The 18,570-nt window shown below is 43.7% G+C and overlaps 1 protein-coding gene across 1 annotated transcript in view; it reads left to right on the forward strand.

The window, feature by feature from the left end:
• The first annotated feature begins 2,015 nt into the window (after positions 1-2,015).
• RSPH10B (radial spoke head 10 homolog B) overlaps positions 2,016-18,570 on the forward strand; it is a 56,210-nt gene continuing 39,655 nt past the window's right edge. The window contains exons 1-6 of the mRNA XM_055340962.1: positions 2,016-2,272; positions 7,083-7,158; positions 10,348-10,416; positions 12,356-12,529; positions 14,700-14,785; positions 15,879-15,999. Coding sequence (XP_055196937.1) covers positions 2,016-2,272; positions 7,083-7,158; positions 10,348-10,416; positions 12,356-12,529; positions 14,700-14,785; positions 15,879-15,999 — 783 coding nt within the window. The remainder of the gene's footprint in view (positions 2,273-7,082; positions 7,159-10,347; positions 10,417-12,355; positions 12,530-14,699; positions 14,786-15,878; positions 16,000-18,570) is intronic.

An 18,570-nucleotide genomic window follows, 5' to 3' on the forward strand; every position in this document is an offset into this window, starting at 1 on the left:
ACTTAAAATCCTAAAATAACAAGTTTGTGTTGCTTTAAGCCTTTTAATTTCTGGGTAATTTGTTTAGGGCAATGGAAAAGCGCCTGAATTCTTGTGTTATGGTGAAGATAAAGGCTGCAAGGCCATGCGGCAATTGGCAGAGCTGGGGAAAACCTGGGTCCGGTGCGTCCAGCTCCAGATTGCCACCTGGCCTTCCCGATTGATCGATTGATCGGAAGGGCTAAGGCCTGAGGCTCAGCCACTTCTCAGCCGGCGGTCCCTTTAAGGACTGGGCGGGGGCGGGGCCCGCAGTTGCCTGGAGACCTGCCGGAGTCTGGACGCTCCGAGTTCCGCGCTGCACCTCCTCGCCGAGGTCTGGCAGCCAGGTGAGCGCCCTGCCGGTGGTCCTGCGTGCGCCACTACAGACGTGACGGCCAGGTCCGGCTCTTCTTTAGCCAGGCGGACGCAGCCCCAAGGGCCTGAGCGGGTGCGGTGGGCGGGAGGTGCGGGGCACCCCAGACTCAGAGAACGAGCGCTCCTTTTTCGCTGCCTGATGAAGGAATAAATCACGATAATACGACCTCACACCAGGGAGAACAGAACATCAAAGTTAGTGGGGAAAATGCCAGGAGAAACAAGATTTGCCGTATTTGTAGGTCGGAATTCATTGACAGGACTAGAAAGCCTATCTATAGCAAAGGCTCACCTGGGCCTCCCTGGAGAGAATAATGGGGCTTTGAAAGAAAGAAAAACAGGATCATGTTGGTGAGAGCAACCCCGGGTGGGTTGAGGTGGCAGGTGGGGTGTCCAAAGGATACCATCCAAGCAGTGAAGGGTATGGGGAGCTCACTGCACCCCTCAGGGTGTGAGGGGAGACTAGACCTTGACCTTCACCCCAGGACTCATCTGTGTGTCCTGCTTGTTCGACTGCATGTGATCCTTTCAATGGGGCCAGTTTGGGGGGCCATGAAAACTATGGCTTTGGGGATCTGCCCCCCAGTTCTATGACTTTGGGCAAATATGCCATTTGTTTTCTGGCATGGGAGGCACTCAGTCTGGCATAGGGATTAGGCAGCCAATGACTTCAAGTTCAAAAACGAAAGTGACATAAGAATCACTCCATCGGGGGATCCCTGGGTGGCTCAGCAGTTTAGAGCCTGCCTCTGGCCCCAGGCGCGATCCTGGAGTCCCGGAGTTGAGTCCCGCGTCGGGCTCCCAGCATGGAGCCTGCTTATCCTTCCTCCTGTGTCTCTGCCTCTCTCTATGTCTATCATGAATAAATAAGTAAAAAAATCTTAAAAAAAAAAATCACTCCATCGTTGATAGTGTGTTCCATACTTTCGGGGGTTTCTTGTGCATCACTTCATGTAATTCTTTTTTTAGATTTTATTTATTTATTCATGACAGAGAGAGAGAGAGACAGAGACAAAGGCAGAGGGAGAAGCAGGCTCCATGCAGGGAGCCTGACGTGGGACTCGATCCTAGGTCTCCAGGATCAGGCCCTGGGCTGAAAGCAGCGCTAAAACCGCTGAGTCACCTGGGCTGCCCTGGTGCTGTTCTTTCTATTTGATATCTGAAGCAGAAGGAGATTAACCTCAAGAGCACACAGCTGGTAAGGTGCAACGCAGGAGCCTGAATCCAGCTCTTAAGCACTCAGTCCTGCAGATGTAGTGAGAGATGGGCTTTTAAAGTATAAATTTGCAACATGAGGCCATAGGGATTGAGCAGCTAGCTATTTCTCATGTATTAGCTTACCTTCTTGCTGAAACACTATTTTAAAAGAAATGGTAAGTGGCGGTTCCAGTTTTTTAAAGAGTTTTAGGGACAACCAAGGAGATATTTTTATAAACTGGTGGTACTTGATAGTTGTAATTTTTCAAGCTTTGGGAGGAGAACGATCATGACATTGGGTTGTAAAGCTAGAAGTTTAACTACAAGTGAAACCTGCAAGTATTTAGAGAGGTAATTTTTATTTTTCAGATGAAACTGATCAGCACCTTGAAACAGTAAAGTAAACTTTAGGACTTCTAAAGACAATGGTGAAAGAAAAGAAAAGAGCAGACAAAAAGGGAGATAAGTCTGCCCGCTCTCCCTCCTCTCTCTCCGATTATCCAGACTTTGCCAAACAAGATGGCAACACACCTAGACAGGAAATGTCCCCTGGTGCTGTCCCAACATTGGACATACAACTCAGTGAATTAATGCCCCGAAAAGAGTCCAAATATGATGAGCAGCAGGATGAAGATGCCACTCAGTATGAAGAACCCATTCTCACCAAACTCATAGTTGAAAGGTGATTTTAATGGGCTGCATCTTCCATATTCTCCTTTCTACCACTTTGATGCTCTCTGTTCTCTCTCTCCCCGCAATCTCATACTTTGGCTTTCCCTGCCCCTTTCCTCCCTAGATGATTGTAAACATCTAGGTCTCCCTCCTGGAGTTTGAGGTTCAAATTCTTAACTTCCTACTGGACATCATCCACTGATCATCAAACCCCCTGTGTCCAAAAGCAAAGACTGCAGGACTTGAAATGAGATCTGGATTAGAGTCACCTCTGCAACATCAGCACCATCACTGAACTTTTCTAAGCCTTAGGTTCTTTTTTTTTTTTTTTTAAGATTTTATTTATTTATTATTCATGAGAGGCAGAGACATAGGCAGAGGGAGAAGCAGGTTCCCCATGGGGAGCCCAATAGAGGACTCTATCCCAGGACCCCGGGATTATGACCTGAGCCAAAGGCAGATGCTCAATCCCTGGGCCACCCAGGCGCCCCTAGTCTCAGGTTCTTAACTGAGGAAAATACACTCATAGAAGGTTCCTCTACATGTTGCTACATTTCTTCCAGCCATTGGCTTCTCCACTGCCCTCTGCTGATTTCTTCCTCCCTCTCCAGGCTGTCCTCCTCCTCTCCTGTGTTTGTGTATTTCTTTTTCCTCTATGCTCACTCCACCTCCTCATGACCTCTTGACTTGACTGTTGGATTCATTTCATAAAGATTTCCCTGCTTTCAGGCTCCTGAGCCTGAGGCCTGAGCCTCTTATAGAGATTTGCCTTCTTATTTTTTTTTTTAATTTTTATTTATTTATGACAGTCACAGAGAGAGAGAGAGGCAGAGACACAGGCGGAGGGAGAAGCAGGCTCCATGCACCGGGAGCCCGATGTGGGATTCGATCCCGGGTCTCCAGGATCGCGCCCTGGGCCAAAGGCAGGCGCCAAACCGCTGCGCCACCCAGGGATCCCAAGATTTGCCTTCTTAATTGTTTACATCACTCCCTGGATTAGTTATCTGTCCTATTAAGTCAGCTCGTGATAATTAAGACAAATATTATCTCACACAGTTTATGAGGGTCAAGAATCTGGAAGCAACTTTTAGCTGGGTAGTATTGGGTTAGGATTTCTGGAGGTTCAGCCAAGATGCAAATCTAGACTACCATCACCTAAAGGCATGGCCGACTGTTCCATCCGCTTTCACAGCGGCTTCCTGGCATGGCTGTTGGTGGGAAGCCTCAGCCCCTCATCACACAGACTCCCTCACAGGGCTACTTGGGTGTCCTCATCACCAGGCAGCTGGCTTCCCCAGACAGTAACCCAAGAGAGAGCAAGAGTGGAAGCCACATGTCTTTTATAACCTGATCTCAGATATCCCTCTATCATTTCTGTAACAATGTAGTGGGCCCCACAGGCCAGTCCTCTTCAAGGTGGGCAAGGCTTCCAGAAGGATATTGAGTACTGGGAGGTGAGAATCACTGGGAACCATTTTGAGGCTGGCTACCACACCCTTAGAAACTTTTGATTCCTTTCCATTATCTACAGAATAAATCTCCCAGCCTGATGCCCTGACTTCAGCCTGCCTCTCTCTTCTCAAACTCTAGAGCCCAGCTAGCCGCCTCCCCACAATACCATTTGTATTTTTACCTTTTGTTTGCAAAGATAGCTTTGCTGGAGTGTTTGTCCCATGTTTCCAAATGACCAAATACCATCTACTCCTCTGTTCCAGACTTTTCCTGTGCTTCTTCCCAATAGAAATTAATTTTGCTCAAAACTGCTTTCATCATACTTATCACTTTCTATTACGTGTATTAGCATGTATTCCTTCCTACTACACACATATATAATGTGTATGAATTACTTAATCTGTTTCCAGGTCTCAGCTTCTCCACCAGGTGGAAAATTCAGTCCCAGCAGAGACCCACCCAAGAATATCAGACCTTAAGTCTAGTGGGTACTTGGTCAAGATTTATCACTTGAATGATATTAGTGGTCACTTTTATTTTTATTTCTTAGTTGAAATATGGTCACACAATGTTACATTAGTTTCAAGTGTACAACACAGTGATTCAACAACCCTGTACATTATGCTCTGCTCCCACAAGGGTAGCTATGATGTGTCACCATACCGCCCTGTTGCCACGCCATTGACTATTCCCGATGCTGTGCCTTTTATTTCCGGGACTCACTCCATAGCTGGAAGCTTGTATCTGTCTCTCCCCTTCACCCATGTTGTCCAACCTCCCCTCCTTTCTTCTGCTCTGGTAACCATCAGTTGTCTGTATTCATGGGTCTGTTTTTTTTTTGCTTTTCATTTGTTTTTTTAGATTCTACCTAGAAGTGAAATCGGATATTTGTCTTTATCTGACTTATTTCACTTATAGTACTCTCTAGGTCCATCTATATTGTTGCAAAAGGCAACATTCCATTGTATAGATGTGTATGTATTTATGTATATACCACATTTTCTTTTTTCATTCATCTATGGATGGACACTTGGGTTGCTTCTAAATCTTGGCTCTTGTAAGTAATGCTGCAATAAACATGGGGTGCATTTATCTTTTCAAATTAGTGTTTTCATTTCCTTTGAGCAAGTATCCAGTGGTGGAATTGTTGGATCATATGGTATTTCAACTTTTAATTTTTTGAGGTATCTTCGTATGGTTTTCCAGGGTGGCTGCACCAATTTATATTCCCACCAACAGTGCACGAGGGTTCCTTTTTCTCCACATCCTTACCAATACTTGTGTCTTGGGGTTTTTTTTTTGGGGGGGGGGGTTTGAGTCTAGCCATTCTGACAGATATGAGATGATATCTCACTGTGGTTTTGATTTGCATTTCCCTGATGGCAAGTGATGTTGAGCATCTTCCCATGCATCTGTTGGCCATCTGCATGTCTTATTTGGAAAAATGTGTATTCAGGTCCCCTGCCCATTTTTTAATTTATTTTTTTTTAAATTTATTTTTTTAATTTATTTTATGATAGTCACAGAGAGAGAGAGAGAGAGAGAGAGAGAGAGAGAGAGAGAGGCAGAGACACAGGCAGAGGGAGAAGCAGGCTCCATGCACCGGGAGCCCGACGTGGGATTCGATCCGGGATCTCCAGGATCGCGCCCTGGGCCAAAGGCAAGCGCCAAACTGCTGGGCCACCCAGGGATCCCCCCTGCCCATTTTTTAATGGGATCATTTGTATCTTCGGTGTTGAGTTGTATAAATTTTTAATATATTTTATAAGTTAGCCCCTTATTGGATATATCATTTGCAAATATCTTCAGTAGGTTGCCTTGTTTTGTTGATGGTTTCCTTTGCTATGCAAAAGCTTTTTATTTTGATGTACTCCCAATAACTAATTTTCACTTTTGTTTCCCTTGCCTGAGGAGTCCTATCTAGAAAAATGTTGATATGGCTGATAACAAAGAAATTACTCCCTGTGTTTTCTTCTAGGAGTTTTATGGTTTCAGGTCTCACATTTAGATCTTTAATCCATTTTGAGTCTGTTTTTGTGTATGGTGTAGGAAAGTGGTCCAGTTTCATTCTTCTATGAATTGTGTTTATAGACTTTTTGTTTGTTTGTTTATAGACTTTCTAATGTCAAATCTTCCTTGGATTCTTGGACAAAGCCCAGTTTGGTCATGGCTGTCACCTGATCATTTTTCACCTCACTTACCCCAGAGCTTAGGGCTGAGTGAGATCCCGAATTGCATGTTATCCACCCAGTTCTGAACTCAAAATCTGAGCACTGTTCTGAACCTCCCACTTCTCCAAAGTCAGCACATCAGCAAACTCTTCTGGCCCCATGTCTAGAATATATCTTTAAAAATTTTTTTTTTCTACATTATCCTAATAAAATACACCTAACATAGGGAGTGCCTGGGTGGCTCAGTGGGTTAAGTGTCTGACTCTTAATCTCAGTTCTTGATCTCAGGGTTAGGAGTTCAAGCCCTGTTCTGGGCCTGCTTAAAGAAATACACATAGAATTTCCTATTTTGACCATTTTAAGTGTACAGTTTAGTGACATTAAGTGTATTCGCCCTATTGTGTGACCATCAACACTATCAATTTCCAGAACTTTTTTCATCATTCTGGACACTGTCCAGAATAAACTGTCACCTTCCATCTTCACCCCTCTTCACTCTTTCCTTTGGCTGTTAGCTCTTTACACAGTCTTTGGCACATAGCAGCCAGCCAGAGTCTGGCTTCTATGAAAGAAGAGTCTAACATCTTCTGATGTTAATCTGACCTTGGCCAACTCCCTTCTTAGAACTCTCTCCAGATTCCTCCTAGAGCTCTGGGTTTTACTGTGGCCCTCTGGCCTCTCCTCTTGCCCTCCTGTGTTCCAGCTGGGTCACCCTCCCTTCTGTTGGCTGACCTTGAGCTGTCAGGTTCTTTACTGCCTCAGGGACTTTGCACTTGCTGTTCCCTCTTCCTGGGATCCTCATCCCAGGGTTCTTCATAGGGCTGTTTGTTTCATGACCTGAACATCTCAATTCAGCTCTCATATCCTCTGAGAGGCCTCTGCCTTGACCTCCTGTACACAGCAGCCTCCTCCTACTTATTCCCTGATCACGTCTTTCACAAAAGCTGATCAGGATCTGGAATTGTTTGTTTCCTTTGTGTTGTCTGTCTCTACAGTGAACTATGAGCTCCCGAGGGCAGGAACTTTCCTGTCTTGTTCACGGCGCCAGACCAGGGGCACAGGGACCCTCGGGGCATGTTTATTGAGTGAATGAGTGTGAGATGTCACTTGGACTTCTTCACTAATGTGAATTGTCAATTTAACTGTCACTTAGATTTGCTTATGCCACTCATTGCCTTTAGCTTTATTTCTTTGTAGCTATGAAGGTGAAAAGGTCCATGGACTATATGAGGGAGAAGGCTTTGCAGTCTTCCAAGGATGTTGCACCTACCACGTGAGTTACCCATTTTGGGAACGGGCTGGGAGGAAGGTCAGAATGTCCTGTGAGAGTTTTAGATTAGTATTTTCAGAAAAGACCATTAATGGGGCACCTGGGTGGCTCAGTGGTTGAGCATCTACCTTTGATTCAGGTCGTGATCCCAGGGTCCTGGGATTGAGTCCTGCATCAGGCTCCCCACAGGGAGCCTGCTTCTCCCTCTGCCTGTGTCTCTGCCTCTCTGTGTCTCTCATGAATAAATAAATAAAATATTTTAAAAAAGAAAAGCTCGTTGGTTCTTCAGAAGAAATTAGAAGTATTTTCTGCTCATTTTATTGCGAATCCTGATGACCTATTTTTACAGTAAAAACATGGCTCCATACAACTGAAGTCATCATTTTAGATTTTCTTTTCTTGATTTGTATTTATTGTACATACAACATTAAGGTGACTAAACGAAATAAGGAAGAGGAAAATCCCAGTATCATCATCATCCTTTCCCAGGAAATGTTTTGGGTGTGCTGTGTGTCATTTTTGTTCCTTGAATGGAAGTATCAGCATTTATGTGGGCCTATTGGTTTGGCAGATAAACTTTTGAATCTTTTTCCACTTATGAATACTTTGCTATATTGCTGCATGTTTTTCATAACTTAAATATTTTGTGGTAAAACATATATGAAATTTATTGTTGTAATGATTTTTAAGTGTAGAGTTTAGTAGTGTTAAGGGCATTCACATTGTGGTATAATCCTCCCCACCATCCATTTCTGGAACTTTTCATGTTTCCAGGCTGAAACACTGTCCCCATCTAAACACTAACCTCCATTTCTTCCTCTATAAAAATAAAATGTATTTTATTTATATATTATTTAATTATATACTGTATATAAATACACGATATTTAATTATATAACATATATAAGTATATATACTATATATATAGCACAGTGTTCTGACTTATTATTCATTACATACCATAATTATTAGATACTTTTAAGGTGTTTTCATTTTTTTGCCATCAATAATGATACAAAGAAACATGTGCTTATAATAAGAACATGATTATCAAAGAAATGTGCTTATAATAAGAACAAATTTTTGTGGATGGGGTCATAGAGCATGGGTTTCAGTACCCTGATTATTTTCCCCACTAAACATATGACATGTTCTTATTCCTGTCTCATAAAAACTCCTAAAAATGCCATTTTTATGGCCAAGTGATACTAAAATGTCCCATCTGGCCTTTGCCAGTTTTGGAATAAGCTGTCATGTTCATTCTGATCAGAGTTTTCTTTCAGCACCATGGCACTAAATGTAGCCCTGGTGTGTGAATACTTCAACACGAACCTTAGTTCTTTTCTTTCTTTCTTTTTTTTAAGATTTTACTTACTTGAGAGAGAAGGAGAGGGAAAGAGAGAGAGAGAGAGAAGAGGAGAAGAGAGGAGAGGAGAGTGTGTGAGCAGGGGGAGGGGCAGAGGGAGAAGTAGACTCGCTGGTGAGTAGGGAGCTCCACTCAGAACTCAATCTCAGGACCCCAGGATCATGACCTGAGCCGAAGGCAGACGCTTAACTGACTGAGTCATCCATGCGCCCAAGACACCCAGTTTATTACATGGGCCAATCCCTCCCAGGCTGCTGAAGTAGCAGTATCAGCTCCTCCTACCCCAGAGGGTTTGCCTTGGTTACCTAAAGCTCAAGCTGGACCCAGTGGCCTTGCCCTTCCCATACATGTGGGGACAAACACCCTCTGTTTCTAGATGATCTTTTCTCCACCCATTGCCTGCTACATGCCCTGTAAGCTCTCCATATTTTCCTCAGACTCAAATTATTTTGATTAAAAATCATCATCAGGGGATCCCTGAGTGGCTCAGCAGTTTAGCACCTGCCTTTGGCCCAGGGTGTGATCCTGGGGTCCTGGGATCGAGTCCTGCATTGGACTCCCTGCATGGAGCCTGCTTCTCCCTCTGCCTGTGTCTCTGCCTCTTTCTTTCTCTCTCTCTCTCTATCATGAATGAATAAATAAAATCTTTTTAAAAAAATTAAAAAAAATAAAAATCCTCATAAGTTACATCTCCTTTAATTTGTGAGAGCAGCAAATCCAGCAGAATAACTCTGTAGCCCCAGGCCCCAAATCATCAGACCTCGGGTTTGTCACACATTTAGATCACCATCCCCTAAAGATAATAAAACCAAACACTTCTTGAACCCTTTGCCCTTACCCTGTAGATGCAGCGTGATCCTTTCCAGTCTAATTTGTTAAAACACTGGTGGTTGTGACCATCATCAATTCCATAATAACAAACAAGAACCAGCCTATGATTAGAAAACCGCTCAGTGGCAGCCTGCCTGGGGTGAGCCCACATTAACCCTTGCTGGTCAGTAAGGGCTGTCATTCTCCAGAGAAGCGTGGTCAAGAGGATAAGCAACATTACCTGGGGGATTTTTTTCAAAATGCAAATTCTTGGGCCCCAACCCAGACCTGCTAATGAATCAGTCTCTGGGGTGGGCCCAGAAAATCTGTGTTTCCACAAACCCCAGGCAGCTCTGAAGCACAGTAGAATCTGAGAACCAGTTAGAGCACTGTTTACTCAGGGTGTGTCCCCAACACCCATCCCACATCTAACAAGGTGATTCTAAGGCAAAACTGGATGTATTCTTACCTTTCTTTTCTCTGATAGCATTTAGACATTCAGGTGTGCTAAGTTTTTAGTGATTAGTTTTATATGTTAACACTACACACTAAATATAAATGGACTATACTGACAATAGTATATCATGTACATACATGAATATGTCCATAGACACAGACACACCAACACCGATAAATCCTAGTAAGTAGCAATGGAGTAGTTGCTAATTTTCACTTGGGTCTGTCTAGTTTAAATAATTTTTTAAATAATTTTTTAAATAATTTTTTAAATAATTTTTTAAAATCCTTGCATTTGGAAGTGCAAAACCAAAAGTGTATGAATTCTTTTGAACTACAGCATTTTTCACTGCTTAATTAGGAGAGGATGACACAGAGTGAATTTACAACTCATTTCACCACTGCAAAGGACTGCATGGTGTACATTTTGGGGAATTTGGACAAGTATATTCATGCAAATGGAAAGGGGATAAGGCTTCATCCTAAGAACTAAAACCACAGTGGCAGCTGTTGTGTAGAATCAAGGACTGGTGCTAAGGGTTTGTTGTTCTGTTTTGAAGGGTATGTTTTCAGAAGGACTCATGCATGGACAAGGGACTTACGTTTGGGCTGATGGTCTGAAATATGAGGTAAAGCACGTAATAGGTAATAGTTTTTAAACTGTAATTAATGAAACTTAATGTCCAGCTTCCCACAGTTAAACCCACTACTTTCATAAAAGTAATTCAGCACATGAGTTTAAGAAAGTACATAGTACCAGAGAATATAGGCGAAAAGCCTTGTTACTGCACAGGCTCCTCTGTTGATTGTTACCCATTTCATCTGTAAATTCTAGAGGTCCCTGTGTGTTCTGTGCATGTATTAGCACACATGCCTTGGCCTTTCTTACTCTTTACAAATACAAATAGTTCATTATACATTCTTTTCTGTACCTTTTATTTTTTTGGAGCTCAGACTGTATCCATTCATCCAGCTTCACCTATTTTTACTGGCCACTTTTATTCCTTTTTTGAAGATGGGTTGTGGGTCTCAACCCATCTTGATGGTTTAAAGGAAATATATATATATATATATATATATATATTTAATTTATTTATGATAGTGAGAGAGAGAGAGAGAGAGAGAGAGAGAGAGAGAGAGAGGCAGAGACACAGGCAGAGGGAGGAGCAGGCTCCATTCACCGGGAGCCCGACGTGGGATTCGATCTCGGGTTTCCAGGATCGCGCCCTGGGCCAAAGGCAGGTGCTAAAACCGCTGCGCCACCCAGGGATCCCGGAAATATATATTTTTTAAATCAATAGCTGGAAGGCTATTCTAGATATTGCAGTTGCAGAGCTGCTAGTGATGGCATTTATAAGTGGTAATGAAAATAAGAGGGGGATCCCTGTGTGGCTCGGTGGTTTAGCGCCTGCCTTCGGCCCAGGGCCTGATCCTGGAGTCCTGTGATCAAGTCCCATGTCGGGCTCCCTGCATGGAGCCTGCTTCTCCTTCTGCCTGTGTCTCTGCCTCCCTCTCTCTCTTTCTCTCTCTCTCTCTCTCTCTGTCATGAATAAATAAATAAAAATCTTAAAAAAAAAAAAAAGAAGAAGACACATGCATGTAATGTACATATTCAAGTAGCAGCCAAGTGAGGGAAACAGACAAGTGTGGGCCAGGTGGGCAGCTCACTGGGGCTGGACAGTGGGAGACAAGCACTCAGAGGCTCAGGGGAGCCTGAGGATCTGGTGGTTTGGGGCCAGCCTCTCCAGGGAAACTTTCCCCACAGCAGCCTGCCTTCTAACCTGTGAGTTTCTGGAAGCTTTCAGGTGGGAATCCTTCCGGTAGGCATAGACCCTTCCATACCAGCTTAGATAGGAGGGTTGATGGACAGGATTTGGGCTGTCACAAAGGTACCTTCAGGGAGGTCAGCTAGCCTCATGCAATCTGGCCCATGGTCAGGCCAGGCCACCCTGTCCTCTTTCTTCTGCTGGCTGGTGAGTTCATGTTCCTGAGAGAGAATCCAGTGGCTCAGGGCTGTGGTGCTTGGAACTGCGTGCTGCCCACTCAGCTGAAATCCTGGCCCCTAGCAGAGCAGATTCTCTAGAAGGCACCCACAGAGATGTGGTTGGCTTATGTGTCTGCAGAATATTTTGATGAACCACAAACATAAAGAAGAGTTTCCACCAGTTGATCACCAAGCCAGGCTAATCACTGGTGTCCCCTGAGGAGAACACTGGAACCCAGGGCAGTAAGCCCCCTCTGAGGTGGGTTCCAAGACTCTAAAGTTCCTAAGGCCAGGACAAAAACCAACACCTTTTCATGTTACCCATTTGCCTCTTGGAACCCTGTCTACACACAGCTTCCAGCTGTTTTATCCTGCTGGGGCTTCCACTCTGGGGAGGGGAGGTGAGAGAGGACAGGGTATGTTAGAGAAGGAAGTTGGAGGGTAGAAGCTGGTGGCCAGGATACTCCACTGTTTCCACAGAGGAGAGAGAGGAGCAGTGTGCAGTAGTCAAGGAGATGTTGCAAACCATCCATGGGATTAGGGGTCTCACCACTGCTTTTTCTCACTGAGCTTTCTTATCCTAGGGGGAGTTTGTGAAGAACATCCCCATGAACCATGGTGTGTACACGTGGCCAGATGGCAGCACCTATGAAGGAGAAGTGCTACACGGTGTGAGGCAGGGATTTGGTATGTTCAAATGTGGCACACACCCTGTGTCCTACATCGGCCACTGGTGTCACGGCAAGAGACATGGGAAGGTGGGTGAGGCGGCCACGTGACTTCTGCCCGTAGATAGGGTGAACAAATACAGGGGGTGGGAAATGGGGGGCTGTTGTAAAAGTATATTCAATTGTTGATTGATGTGAAATTCACAGCACGCAAAACTGACCATTCCAAAGTCAGCAGTTCCGTGGCATATAGTGCCCTCGTAGCCTTGTGAGACCTGCACCTTTTTGTCAACACTCCAAAATAAAACCCTAAGCAGATATTTCCCATCCCAAACCCCAGCGGCCCCTGTCTGCCTTCTCTCTCTATGGGTCATCTATTCTGGTTGTTTTCTATAAATAAGACCCTACAATATATTACCTTTCATGTCTGGCTTCTTTCACTCAACATCATGTTTTTTTGAGATTCATCCATGTTGTAGGTACTTAATTCCTTTTGGTGACTGAATTATACTGCTCCAGTGTACGGATGAACCACATGCTGTTTATCTGTTCATCCTTTGATGGGTATTTGGGCTGTTTCATCTTTTGGCTTCTGTGACTAGCACGGCTATGAATGGGTGTGTAAGGATGTATTGGGGTACTTGTTTTCAGTCTCTGGCGTATAAACCTAGGAGTGGAGTATGGTAACTGGGTGTTTAACATTGTCAGGAACTTTCAAACTGTTTTCCACAGCAGCAGGACCAGTTTATACTCTTTCTGGTAATGTACATTATATTCACTTTTAAGTCAAGGTTGCTCTTCCTGGCACTGCTATTTCCCTTCTGTATAGGATTATAAAATACCGTAGCCATGTTCTTGGAAAATGTAAGAAAAGAGTCTACCATTATAATCATCACTCTGCTCAGATTTAGACTGTCAATTGTATTCTGTTTTCTTTTCCTCCTCCCCGTCCCTCTCCCCTCCCCTCCCCCCCTCCTCTCCCTTCTCTTCTCTTCTCTCCTCTCTCAGCTCATAGCAGTTCAGACTAGGATGGGGGTGGTGACTTCTAGACCATGGCACCTGGATGGCTGCACAAAGGAGCAAGTCAGCTTGATGATGGGGAAGAAAAGAGAAAAATTGCACACTTCCTCACACACACACACACACACACACACACACACACACACACGTGCAGTGAGATGAACCAGTGAATAAACAAGCAATCTGAGGCCATTTGGTATAGATCCAAATACATGGTAGCTAGTACCATTCCCTAAGAGGAGTCACCAAAGAAAGGTTACTTCATGGTCACTTATATTCAGAAATAATACAATTTCACTTTATCACAGGTAGAACCCATCTTTCTTTATACTCAGAGGCAGTAAAATAAGTATGATGATGAATGGATAGAACAAAAGTGGTTTGGGGGATCCCTGGGTGGTGCAGCAGTTTGGCGCCTGCCTTTGGCCCAGGGCGCGATCCTGGAGACCCGGGATCGAATCCCACGTCGGGCTCCCGGTGCATGGAGCCTGCTTCTCCCTCTGCCTGTGTCTCTGCCTCTCTCTCTCTCTCTCTCTCTCTCTCTGTGACTATCATAAATAATAAATAAAAATTTTAAAAAAAGTGGTTTGGGTACTGACATGGGGTTCCTGAGTGGCTCAGTCAGTTAAGTGTCTGACTCTAGATTTCAGCTCAGATCTAAGCATCTGACTCTAGATTTCAGCTCAGGTCATGATCTCAGGGTCCTGAGATCGAGCCCCATGTCAGGCTCCCACTGGGTATAGGTGGAGCCTGCTTGGGATTCTCTCCCTCTCCCCTTTTTACACCTTCCTCCTGCTTGTGCAAGCACTCGCTCACTCCCTCTCTCTCCCTCCGTCCCTCTCTCTCTCTCAAAAAAAAGAGCAGGGAGGGGGACTGACCTTTACTTGTACAGAAGGATCTACCGCTCACTTTAGGTAACAACAGAACAGGATTGTTTAGGTACTCATCTGACTCAAAGTTACCAAGTAGAATGGATAGACTGAATATAATGGATGTGGTCATTCCACACCTTTCTGTGATACCTCATCATTAGGGAGTAATTGATCTGTGACGTGATGGCTACTTTACCATATCCTTGATTACAAAACAGAGACATACCACGGGTTAGGTGTCTTGCCCATGTATGACATTGACTTCCACAGGGTTAGATTCCTTAAATTCATGTACTTTTTAATCTTTACCTTTAATAAACATTTGTTTTATGAGGCTTGATATTTTTTAATGATATTATTTGTTTTAGGGCTCTATTTATTACAATCAAGAGGGTACCTCCTGGTACGAGGGGGACTGGGTACACAACATCAAAAACGGCTGGGGATTAAGATGGTAGGTATCGCTGCTGCCACATGTGGGGTGTGGGTGAAACATGTGTTTGGGGGCCCAAATAATTTTCACTTAGGTGACTTAAAGATAAGGTGCAGAGGGGCACCTGAATGGCGTAGTCTGTTGAATGACCAACTCTTGATTTCGGCTTGGGTCATGGTCTTGGGGTGGTGGGATCAGGCCCCACATCAGGCTCTGCACTGGGCATGGAGCTTGCTTAAGATTCTGTCTCCCTCTCCCTCCTCCACCCCAGCTCATGCACGTGCTCTTTCTCTAAAATAAAATAAAATCTTAAAAAAAAAAAGATAAGGTATAGAAATTCCAGGGAACACATTTCCTATATAAGCAGGGTGGAATATCTAAATTCACCCCAATATAATCTCCATAGTGATGAAAACATTCTATGGAAAACTTAGAGAAACATTATATTAAGTGAGGTTTAATAATACAATTTCACTTTATCACAGGTAGAACCCATCTTTCTTTGTTCTCCATTAATCACAGATATCTATTTCTGTATGTTTTCAGAAGACTCTTGACATGTTTCTTTGATTTTGGATCAAGCTGATAGAGTCAAATATTTTAAGGACTGGAATATTCGGGGGAGAAATGTTAAATAATCATGATTCCATAGGGAGTTAGCTTTAAAAGACTTAAAATCCCTGTTCTTATCTACTTTATCACCTTATTAAATGATCAGAGGATTTAATAAAGTGGTTTATCCTACTCCTAAGATGATTATTTTTACTGACCACGTGCCTATCCATTGAATTTAAGAAGACTGTATGGGCACAAGGGTTGGATTTTTCAAAGGTGTTTAGAGAAGTTTTTTTTTAAGATTTGTATTTATTTATTTGAGGAAGAGAGAGAAGGCTAGAAAGAGAATGATCAGTGATGAGGGGCAGAGAGGGAGGCAAAAGCAGACTCCCTGCTGAGCAGGGAGCCCAGAACCCTGAGATCCTTACCTGAGCCGAAGGCAGACACTTCACCAACTGAGCTACCCAGGCGCCTGTAGAGAAGTTTAAAAGTCTCCCTAAAGATAAGTAGTATAGTATGTAAAATAACTGACTGTTTTCCGTCTTTTTTCTTGTCCCAGTTACAAATCTGGAAACATATATGAAGGTCAGTGGGAAAACAATATGCGCCATGGAGAAGGCAGGATGCGGTGGCTGACAGCCAATGAGGAGTACACGGGTCAGTGGGAGAAGGGGATCCAGGTACTGTGCCAGCTGGTGTGACCGGAACACACCCCCACGGGGGCACTGATCTTCAGCGCATGCGTCACTCCATTTATTATCTGGTGACCTAAAACTTAAGCTCTGTGAAATTTAGAAACCCAAAGTATGATTTACTGGTCCAAACCATCTTTTTTTGTTGTTTTTTAAGTACATTTTATCATTTAGGTTCCTCTGAAGGTCTTATACATACCAGTGAGGTCATGGCATTGGCAAATCCATCATTCCCACAGCTCACGTGTGGACCAAAACAGTTCTTTGTACCTTAGAAGCAATGTATTTCCCGCACAGAACAGAAAGGCTTTATTGATGTGGTTAATTTCATATGGTTTATATAGTTAGGATTTTCTAATAATAACTGCATATTAATCTGGTAATTGGGAGCCTTGCTAAGAAAGCTTTGTCTGTCTTTCTCACCTGTATGCTTTTTCTTCTCCTGCTTTGCACTGGCTCAGACCTCTTGGTGTGGTTGGTACTGAGTGGAGAGAGCAGCCAGCCTTGCACTTTGCCCGAGTCCTAGCGTACAGCACTCGGTCCTTGAGTGATGTTTGCCGTGGGGTTTTCATGGATGTTCTTGATCAGGCCAAGGAAACTCTCTAATCTTAATTTGCTTATAATTTTTATCATGAATGGATATGAAGTTTGTCTAATGCTTTTTCTCTTTTTTTAAGATTTTATTTATTCATGACACATAGGGAGAGGCAGAGACACAGGCAGAGGGAGAAGCAGGCTCCATGCAGGGAGCCTGATGTGGGACCTTATCCTGAGACTCCGGGATCACATCCTGAGCCAAAAGCAGCCGTTCAACTGCTGAGCCACTCAGGGGTCCCATCTCATGCTTTTTTCTGCCTCTAGTTAGATAATCATGTGGTTTTTCTTTTCCAGTCTGTTGTTAATGTTGAATTACATTGATTTATTTTCTTTCTTTATTTTTTTAGGGGCGCCTGACTACTCAGTCAGTTAAGTGGCTGCCTTCGGCTCAGGTCTTGATCCCAGGGTTCTGGGATCGAGTCCCACGTCAGGCTCTCTGCTCTGCAGGGAGCCTGCCTCTCCCTCTACCTGTGCATCTGCCTCTCTCTATGTGTCTCTCATGAATAAATAAATAAAATCTTTAAAAAAGAATCCATTTCTTGCTTTGACTCTGTCTTTCCCCCACCTTTGCTTGTTTCTTAAATTCCACATATGAGTGAAATCATGGTATTTGTCTTTCTCTATTTGACTTATTTCACTTAGCATTATAGTCTCCAGCTCCATCCATGTTGTTACAAATGGCAAGATTTCATTCTTTTTTAAAAAAATTTTATTTATCCATTCATGAGAGAGAGAGAGAGGCAGAGACACAGGCAGAGGGAGAAGCAGGCTCCATGCAGGGATCCTGACGTGGGACTCGATCCCGGGTCTCCAGGATCAGGCTCTGGGTTGAAGGCAGGCACTAACCCTGCCCACTAAGCCACTGGGACTGCCCCCCCTTTTTTATTAGTGTTTTTTTGAGATTTTTATTTATTTATTCATGAGAGACAGAGAGAGATAGAGAGGCAGAAACACAGGCAGAGGGAGAAGCAGGCTCCCCACAAGAAGCCCAGTGTGGGATTTGATCCCGAACCCCGGGATCATGCCCTGAGCCAAAGGCAGATGCTCAACTGCTGAGCCAGCCACCCAGGTGTCCCAATTTCATTCTTTATGGCTGAATAATATTCCATTGTATATAATTACCACATCTTCATTCATCAGTTGATAGGCATTTGGGTTCTTTCTATAATTTGGCTATTGTAAATCATGCTGCTAAAAATATGGGCAGGGGTGCACAAATCCCTATGAAGTAGTGTTTCTGTATTCTTTAGATAAGTACTTAGTAGTGTGATTGCTGGATCATAGGGCAGTTCTAATTTTAATTTTTTGAGGAAACTCCATACTGTTTTCCAGAGTGGCTACACCAGTTGGCATTCCCACCAACTGTACATGAGGTTCCTTTTTGTCATATCCTCACCAACACCTGTTGTTTCTTGTGTTGTTGATTTTAGCCGTTCTGGCAAGTGTGTGGTCATATCTCATTGTGTTTTTTTTTTAAGATTTATTTATTCATGGTGGGGAGGAGGGAGAGAGAGAAAGAAAAAGACACAGGCGGAGGGAGAAGCAGGCTCCATGCAGGGAGCCTGATGTGGGACTCGATCCCCGGTCTCCAGGATCACACTCTGGGCCGAAGGTGATGCTAAACCGCTGAGACACCCAGGGATCCCCTCATTGTGGTTTTGATTTGTATTTCCCTGATGATAAGTGATGGGCATTTTTTCATATGTCTGTTGGCCATCTGGATGTCTTCTTTGGGAAAATATCTATTCATGTGTTCTGCCCATTTTTTATCTGGATTATTTGGCTTGTTTTGGGTGTTGAGTTTTATAAGTTCTGCATATACTTTGGATACTAACCCTTTATCAGATGAGTAATTTGCAAATTTCTTCTCCCATTCTGGAGGTTATTTTTTAGTTTATTGATTGTTTTCTTCACTGTGCAAAAGCTTTTTATTTTGATGAAATCCCAATAGTTTATTTTGTT

The sequence above is a fragment of the Nyctereutes procyonoides genome, unplaced genomic scaffold (assembly GCF_905146905.1).
Source record: "Nyctereutes procyonoides isolate TBG_1078 unplaced genomic scaffold, NYPRO_anot_genome, whole genome shotgun sequence".
Classification (NCBI taxonomy): Eukaryota; Metazoa; Chordata; class Mammalia; order Carnivora; family Canidae; genus Nyctereutes; species Nyctereutes procyonoides.